Below are 9844 nucleotides of genomic sequence, written 5' to 3' on the forward strand. Positions count from 1 at the left end.
CGAAAGAACCATTCAAGTACTGGAGGATTTATTGAGATTATGTGTTTTGGATTTCAAAGGTAGCTGGGAAGATCACATACCATTGATAGAATTTGCCTACAACAACAGTTACCAATCCAGTATACAAATGGCACCATATGAAGCACTTTATGGTAGAAAGTGCAGAACTCCCTTAACTTGGGTTGAGGTTGGAGAAAGACAGTTAATGGGCCCAGAACTGGTGGAGGAAGCAACAGAGAAAATCCGATTAATTAGAGACAGATTAAAAGCTGCACAAGACCGCCAACAAAAGTATTATGACCCCAAGCACAGAGCAATAGAGTTTGAAGTTGGTGACTTTGTATTTTTGAAGGTTAAACCTATGAAGGGTACAGCTAGATTTGGTAAGGGAGGCAAATTGAGTCCTAGGTTTATTGGACCTTTTGAAATTGTTGAAAGAATTGGAAAAGTTGCTTATAGACTTGCTCTTTCAGCTGACATGTCCGATATACATAACGTTTTTCATGTATCACTGCTTAGGAAATGGGTTACAGATGTCCATTAGAGAATTTCACATGATGAAATTGAGCTACAGAAGAATTTGACTTATATGGAAGAACCTGAAAGAATACTAGATTTTGATACTAAACAGCTCAGAAATCGTCAAATTTCCTATGTTAAAGTGAAATGGAAATACAAACCAGAAAAGGAGGCAACTTGGGAAAAAGAAGAAGATATTCGCCTCAAGTTTCCTCAACTGTTTGATGATCACTAAGCTAAGGAATTTCGAGGACGAAATTTAATTAAGGAGGGGTGATTTGTGATACCCTCAAAATGTTTAAAATAAAGTAAGCGTCAACGTCCTTTAATGTTAAGTTATTTTCATTAAATTGTACTATTGAAGTATAAAAAAAAAGACTAATATTAAATAATAGTAACTTCTGCATTACTTACTTGATTTACTAATAACTCTAAGTCATTTGTTTCATTATTTATTCAAATCACTGTAGCCATCCACTTATATAAGCATGCACTGGTTTGATAGTAGAAGACACTGTAATCAACGGCTGAGATCATTTTAGTCAATGTTAGTGGAATTCCCACTAGTGCTGAGTGGAATTTCCACTAGTACTGCTATATTAGGGTAAGAGTGTAAGACACTGAACTCCTAATTCCCCTCCCATTCCACGACAGCTGCTGAAATTTCCAAAAAAACAGCCAGCGAATTGAAGGGGAGAAGCTGGATAAGGCTGCTGGCTGACGGTGGGAGAGCAAAGGGCTGCAGGTAGTGTGCTGTGGTGTGGGTAAACTGTGGGTTAACGTGCTCCTGTGCACAGGTAATGAAAATATATCTATATACATAGTTGGGAACTTGTGTACAATTCCAAAAATCTGAAAGAACTAATAGCTATCTTCTCAGATTTTGGTTTTTAAAATGGGTAGGATGTTGATAGAAATGGCATTTTTGTTAAATAGGGTGTACAGAATTTTATGTGGAAAAATTAGTGTGGAAAAATCTGGTAAGGGGTTTGCTGGAATGCAATATTTTAGCAAAGAAATTATGAAGGCCGAATGTTGCTTTTGCTGAAATATTTTTTGTGTGCTGACTTCAGTAGAGGAAAATTTGTTAAAATATAGTTCTAATGGAACCACCGCCGGAGCTCTTCCCGCCGCCTGAAGACGTCGGAACTCTGCCGGATTTTCGGGAAACGCCACGAATTTCAGAACTTTGTAACTTTGTGAGAAGTTGATTGTAAATTGATCGTCCTGATTTGTAAGACAGATCAACCTTTGTACTTCAAACAAATACTAGTGGAACTTTGCAACTGGGCGAGGCCCCATGGTTTTTTCCCTCTTTTGGGTTTTCCACGTAAAAACCTTGGTGTTCACTTCTCTTTTCTGCTTGTGTGCTGAATACTCTTACAACGCTCAGTCGCGAATTTACAAACTCTACCGCCGCGTATATTCTAGCCAGCAACAAGGCTAAATCAACTTAGCTCCAAATCTTTATGATGAAATTACTTTTAGTCCACTCCAAATCTTTTATAATACATCTCCTTTATCCAGGCTAGGTTCGTCATCTTATGCATTTTTCATACCAAGTAGGAAATACAATGTAAAATTCACCCACTAAACACTTATTAATTAATATATCAATCAACTTATTATGAACATATATTTTCTTCAAATATAAAGTACCATTAATAAAAATATATTATAGTAATATAAATTTTCATGCAAAATTCAATGATCAACTATAAGAAATTTTGATAAAATATAGTTCTAATGGAAAAACTAAATATTTTAATAAATAAAAAGTAAAGTCATACCTAATGATGAGAAATGGAGGACATTAGGTCAGCTGGGAGAGAGGCTCATTGTTGGTTGTTGGGATGCTTGAGCTTCCAATTTAAAGTGGAGGGGCATAAATGGGGAGTCATTAAGCTGAATTGAGATAAAGAGGTGGGTTTGACTCCAAAAATTACAAGTGAGAGGAGAGAGAAATGAGAGTTTAGGGTAAAAAGTCAAGGGAAATACGGAGAATTGTTAGGTGCCAAAATTTATTTAATAAGCCTTCTATAGAAATTACAAGATTCCTTTCACTATCATAAAGTTAAATTTTTTAGTCTAAAATCTTCCATTAATGTCAACAGCAATAAGTTATTTTTCTATAGTTGAAGAGAGACTAGCCATTAAGATAATTATGGTGTAGACCAAAACTCAAGTTCCACCGAACTTTTCACTCAATTTATACTTCAAGAGAAAACTTTTGTTATTTATTTATTAATTACTACAACAGATTACAGAGTGGCTATTTAAAGGCTAGATAAAGCAAGACAAAAGGGAATAATGCTGGTATTGGAATGACCACCGTAAAAAGAAACACAATAAATTTTCCACATATTTTTCTAAGGTCATTCATCAATTTTTGGTCGGAGAATATTGTAATTGATCTCATAGAATCAGGCCAAATAGAAAGGATGGAAAGGCTTGATTTGTAAAATAGGAATGTGTAGTGAACCAGTTTTGATGAAGTTCCAAGCTTTGAGATTAGTTTTGATGATGTTGATGATGCTCTTCCATCTCTGACATGTTTTGATTTGAGATTTGAGATCTGATCACTGGTTTGTGAACATGTTATGGTGTTGCATCACTAATTCATTTTTTTCTACAGCCAAATTAGTAAAGAATGATTGCTAGGAAGTCTAGTATTGTTCAAGAGAACATCCCATCGGACGATCATTTAAAAAAAAAAAAGCTTGATGACACAGTTTGATCACTAAATGTATCATAGCCCTATCTAATGCAATCTCCTCTCTTAGATAGCCCATTTTTTATGACAACCCATTTTTTATGACAAAGTTGTCGGATGTAGTTTCCACATTAGGTGTCAGACATGCTTGGCTTCCTCTAGATTTGGTAGGCTCAAGTCATAAGATATTTTCTGTGTCTAAGGGAACAGTGGAACAAAAACTAGGATGATTTACGAAACATGGGATGATAAAAGTATCTGTAACCATGTTTATCTAATATGAGCTAAGCAAATCAATAATACATGCAAATCAAAATTTTGGATGTACTTCACTATTTATTTGTAAGACAATAAACATATTATCTAGGAAGATATATTTTCCTCTAGTCAAATGTTTACACTTTTAAATAACTGCTATCTGAACAGAGTACATTAAACCTGATGAAACACAGATAACTCAATGGCAAAGAGTTGGTCGTGTATATCTTGCAGGAGCAATTGCTCTAGTTATAGAACTAATCGTATGGATAACAGCATTACCTCCAATCAGAAGGAAGTACTTTGAGTTTTTCTATTCGGTTCACCATTTGTACGCGGCGTTCATCTTATTCTTCTTGCTTCATGCTGGAGACCACCATTTTTACCTCGTTTTCTCAGGAGTCCTCCTCTTCTCTCTGGACAAGATCCTACGAATTATACAGTCAAGAAGAGTTATCAGTTTTATTTCTGCATGTATTCTACCATGCAGAGCAGTAGAGCTCGCTCTAAAAACACCCCCCAGTAAGCCACTTGTTGGTGTTGATTATGTATGTTGTAGTAGTTGTTAAAATAACATACCTATTACAATTCTGTGGCAGGCTTGAGATATACACCGTCTAGCATTCTGTTTCTGAAGATACCAAGCATATCGAAGTTTCAGTGGCATCCTTTCAGTATAATTTCAAGTTGTAATATGGACAATGAAAGGCTTTCAATCTTGGTGAAATGCAAAGGAGAGTGGACCAATTCACTCTATGAAATGGTAGAATCTATTGCAAACAAGGGTTCAAATGATGCAAGGAATCTTTTTGTTTCTGTGGAAGGGCCATATGGACCTATAGATTTCCAATACAAAAGGTAATGTTAGTTATATTTTGAATGATGTATGCCGAAAAAGTCATTTATATTACTCATGATTCCAAAATATTTCTCTATGTTTTTAAACAGGTATGATAGGTTAATTTTAGTTGCAGGAGGTTCTGGCATAGCTCCATTCATAAGTATCCTGAAAGATGCGGCTTCAACGAATTTCAACCTGAATCGCTGTGCTGTTTCAGTAAATCTCATATATGTAGTAAGGAAATCACTGGATATCAGCATGTTGACTCCAATTTCGACAGTAATACTGCACCAGCCTTTCGAGCTAGCACATACTATACATTTAAAATTGAAGATCTATGTAACACAAGAGCAGAGATCCAGCTTATCAGCTAGAGAACTCATACATGAAATGACTCAGACAAAGCCTTTTATTCTGGAACCAATATCCTCAAGAGATGTTATGCCATCACCTGAAGGATTACTATGGAGTGTTGCAATCACCGGATTAGCTTTCATTGTTTTTCTTGTTTCCATTTTATGTCTGACCCGAGCTTTTACCCATGAAACAAAGAAAACCACTACAGATAAAACCCCGTCGTGGGTTTATAATTTACTTGTTATATGTTCTTTTGTTATTTACACCACAAGCATAACCGTTGCCACAGTTGTTTCAAGATGCAGAAGATCAACAGATAACTCAATTACTGTCTCAAGAAATAATTACAGAAGCATTGTGGAGGCAGCCAGCACTTCGATAGCACAAGGAATTCAGCAAGATTATGAGATAAACTATGGAGGTCGGCCAAATCTAATAGGTAAATAACTGAATCTTCTCTCCATTTGAATAGCAATGAAAGAAATCATCTCAATTTCTGATATCTCAAACGGAATGATCAATATTATGAACACGACAGATATACTTTCAGAAGAGGCTACTGAGATAGAAGAAAACAAGGTTGGGGTATTTGTATGTGGACCAGATTCGATGCAGGAGTCAGTGGCTTCTTTCTGCAGAAAGTACTCGAGGGACACGAAGATCAGAAAGAATAGAAGGAAGAAGTGCTCATTTGTCTATCACCCGATAAACTTCACTCTGTAATGTCAGCTTGATTTGGTTGACTTAATCTGCGAATGGATAGTTCTGCTTAAACTAGAGAATCTATAGATCTTGAATGTTCAGTAAGTGTTATCATTGGGAAACTTAGCATTAACTTTAATGTTTTAATAGTGTATATTTGCATATGCCTGCCAAGATATTTAGCAGTTGGCTAGCAGGTCAAGATAGAGGAACTCACCGTTCAATGGGGCCCACATGAGAAACTTGCTTGAGCAATGTTATGGGACGATAATGGTGATGGGTAACTTTTCAGAGACATTAATGGCTAGAGAAGGCTTTGAATCTTTATTTAATACTTAGAGTGGTGTTTCGATGTTTATGGTGGAATAATGAGGGGTTTAGCGGGGTATACTAGTAGGAAGGGAAAGATTAGTCTAGTTTTTGGCTTGGTTTGGAAGATTACTTTAGGGAATCTCTTTTATGAGAGGTAAATGATTGAAATGATTGTTGAAGATTAGCTTAGACATGAACTTATAATTTAGAGATGATGGTAGAGCTTAAAGGAGTTTAAGAGGATCTTAAAGTATACCGAGTAAGATTTGATCCAAGTGTCCCTTAGTTTGGCCTATGTAGGTGTTTAAAAAAATTTAATAGTTTAATTTGATAGATTGTTGGTCATAAAGGATATATTTTTTTTAGGGGAAACCCACGGAGGGGCCTACGCGTTGATTAAAATCAAAATTACAAGGTCCTTAAAGGGACCTCGAGCTTTGCTACTGCTCAAATGAGCTACAATCAAAACAACAAAAAATCCTAAAAGCTCAAGGTCCCTACTACGACAAAATACAAAATAACCTAGATACAATCTACTGTGCACGATGGGCACCCAAAAAGCAGGAAAGCAATGGATACGAACTTTCAGCACCAACTTCCTGATCCAAAATTGAGAAAGACAAAGACCTGCAGAAAAAAGAACCTTGGACTGGTCCACCAGAAGCTCCACATGCAAAGATAAGCTATTGAAAAAGGAAATGCTACACCACCACACAAAGTAGGATAAATAATCACAAAAGTATAAAAATAGATAGGAAAATAGGTAATGCAATAAAAAATGTGCCAAGTGAAGCTAATCATGAAATTAAGACTTAAAGAGCTCAGAATGAAATTATTAGCCTCATTTGGAACATCCACAAGCCACTCAATTCTACCTTCATGGCAACCAAAAACCCACTTAGTAAAGCCCATCCAACCAAACCGAGAACCAACATAATGAAAAGAACACAGCTGAGTGATATAACCCTTGCCAAAGCCCAAAACAGTCCACAAAAAACTGAGAGGATGCAGACAACACAACATCGCAACAATATACAACCACCACCACCCCATCTTAAAGTTCTAGCCAGCACCAAAAGGATGCCCCCAGCAGCCAAAAAACAGACTAATAAAGCTAGTATGTTTTGGCTTCCTCCCTTTTTTACTATGCACTTTAATAAAGCTAGTATCATTATCATCCATAGCAAAACATGTAGCATTAATATGCATATCCTCAGTATCAGTAAAAGCATCACTATTATAGTTGGAAGTAGAAGGGGTCTTACCATCATTATGTTGATCCGGTAGAGATTCATCCTCCATAAACGTACCATCCTCCTCCCAATTATCATTATTTCTCCTAATAGCAAAAGGATACTTATGAAGTGGAAAAAGAGTTGTGAAGAGTTTAGAGTAGGTGTTTAGGAATTGTAAATAACATAAAAGAAATAAAAGTAATTACCGAATCTCACCAAAGAAAAAGTTTATACTTGAAGCCATCAAACACCAAGCAAATATAGAGCACTTCTCCACAAAATTATTTCATTTTAAAATTTAAAAATTACAAAGTATTTCAGCTCACATTTTAGCCATTACAAGATTATTAGGCAACCACTTTTGGAGGGAAAATGTGGATGGAAAAAATTGGGTAGGTTGTCATTAATAAAAAGTATTCCAACCGCCTACTTTTAATTCATCATCAACACAACCATATCATGTCTAGTTATGCAAGTTTCTAGATTAAAAAATAATAATAATAATATTTAAAATTATGAGCTCTAAGTTGGACTCTTATAATTGGAATTTTTCATTAATCTTTTTTTAAACTTTGGTTTTAACTCTTATAGTTGGGCTTTTGTAATTATTATCTTCATCCAAACGATGTGCTATATTAACTACATGGGCTTAGTTGAATTTTGCTCTATATTGTTAAATTAAAGTAGCCCTTAATCAATTATAAGGCTAAATTCTCAAAGTTAGTATGAGTCAGCCATTTATCATCATTAGATGATTTATTCTTCTAACAAATTAAAAAGTGATGCTCAATAGCTGATCAATTGGTGTTTCCTTAGTGATTATATAATCATTCTTCAAAAATTAGGGATTTTGTAAATGCGAAACTCTCTCTTTTATTTTTTTTTAATGTGAAACTATCTCTTGCTAAAGAGTTTGACTAAATAAGTGGATGTTTGCTTACTAGCTCTTATGATAAAATATTTTTAATATTAATAACATTATAGATTAGCATTTCAGTAGGAAAATCAAGGTTATAGGCATTAATTAAATTTTATTAAGAAATTGGAATGGAATACAAGCCTTTGCTTGAAATTTCTTAAACTTAGATGTTTAGTCAAACATACATGGATGCAAATAAAAATATAATCACATTATTAAAAAAATTTTAATCAAGTGTGATTTATCCTAGAAGTGTATTTATCATTAGTAGAAGTAATTTGATGCCTTATTGTATCATGTAGGCTTTGAAAGTCCTTAGAAAATATAAATGTAGAATTAGAAATTGTATAAGATGGAAAATTGGTTATATTAATTTGTTGCCCAAGAGTTTTGACTATAAATTATTTCAAAAAGTGAAGTTTGGCTTGTTCTAGAGACAATACTAATATCTCTAAATTCAAATGAAGGTAGATATAAGTCCTAATTTCCAACGGTTTTACCTATAAGAGATGTTAGTAGGTTTTCTAATGTTAGATTTATAACTATAGCCATCAATTTGAGGATGAAAAATAGATGAATAGTTTAATTTGGTGTCAAATAATCTTTATAAAGTCTTCCAGAAATATGAAACAAACCTAAAATTATGATATGAGAGAATAATTGAAGGAAGACCATATTGACTCACATTTTTCTAAAAGAATAGTCGAGTAATATGAGAAGCATTATTAGTTTCAGAGAATGGTAGGAAATGGATCATCTATGATATCTATCAACTTCTACAAAAAATGTTAAAATATCCTTAAGCATTATGAGAAATCCTAGAACAAAATCCATCAAAAGGTCTTCGCAAGGCCTATAAAGGATGGAGAAAGCAATTAATTGACAAGTCTTTTGTTTAGTGGCTTTCGACTTTTTATAGGTTAGATATTGGACCACTAAGTTTTTAACATCCCATTTAAGTGATGGCAAAAAATATAGACTTTCCATTAAACATATTATTTTATCTTTCCCCAAATGACCAATAATTCCTCTGAATTGTAGTTTAGAAACTAAGAATTTGCTATGTGAGGATCTAGGGATGTAAAGTTATTTTTTATAATGTAGATATCTATTAAATATTATAATTATTCATTGTAAGGTTAAAGGTTTTCATAAGTGCTCAATAAAAATAAGATGAAAGTCAGGCTACACTGTATACTTATCTCTAATTCATTTAAATCCTTGGATTTTAAATTCCAAAGAAAATATTCTTAATGTTACCATTGACAAAGCATTATCATGTTTATTTTCAACTATAGGTTTATGTTTTAGGATGAAGGAATATTCTTCGACAAATTTGACCCATTAAGCAAACATATGACTTAGCTTTCGTTGAGTATTAATAAACTTAAGGGAATGATGATTTGAATTGAGAATAAATTCTTTCTGTAAAAGGTAGTGTCTCAAAATTAAATGATAGTATAAAATTCTTTATCATATGTTAAATAAATATATTTTGTTTAATTTAATTTTTCACTAAAAAAAGGTTATAGGATTATTTTCCTTACTTAATATTCCTCCCATCCCAATTCGATATACATCATAAGTCACCTCTAAAGCTTTAAAGAAATCATGATGCTGATGGAATTGAATATAAGTCATCATAAGTACCTTAATTTGATATAAGGATTTTTGTGATTTTCAATTCTAATAGAATTTATATAATTAGTAAGTCAATGATTGGAGGTACAATGTCACTAAAATCTTTAATGATTTGTTTATATAAAATAGCTAAGCCAAGAAAACTCCCAATATCAGTGAAACTCCTAAGAAAGATGAACTAAAAAAGATGCTAGGGGTTTTGAAAACTGATATTATTCATCAAAGTAGAGAACTAAAATCTTTAATGATAGTATTCATCATCCAAACAAATATGCTAGGGGTTTTGAAAGTTGAAAAGGAATGAACAAACATTCCAAAAGCCTGTTAAGTGTTTTAAATGTTGTATT

At 33.6% G+C, this 9844-nt stretch overlaps 1 protein-coding gene across 1 annotated transcript in view; it reads left to right on the forward strand.

The window, feature by feature from the left end:
• Positions 1-5546, forward strand: part of LOC110115582 (ferric reduction oxidase 8, mitochondrial) — a 41041-nt gene extending 35495 nt beyond the window's left edge. The window contains 4 exon segments of the mRNA XM_028699376.1: positions 3685-4012; positions 4090-4348; positions 4439-5127; positions 5227-5546. Of these exon segments, the coding sequence (XP_028555209.1) occupies positions 3685-4012; positions 4090-4348; positions 4439-5127; positions 5227-5411 (1461 nt within the window). The 3' untranslated portion in view covers positions 5412-5546.
• Positions 5547-9844: the final 4298 nt, after the last annotated feature.

The sequence above is a fragment of the Dendrobium catenatum genome, unplaced genomic scaffold, assembly GCF_001605985.2.
Source record: "Dendrobium catenatum unplaced genomic scaffold, ASM160598v2 fragScaff_scaffold_1267, whole genome shotgun sequence".
NCBI classification, from domain to species: domain Eukaryota; kingdom Viridiplantae; phylum Streptophyta; class Magnoliopsida; order Asparagales; family Orchidaceae; genus Dendrobium; species Dendrobium catenatum.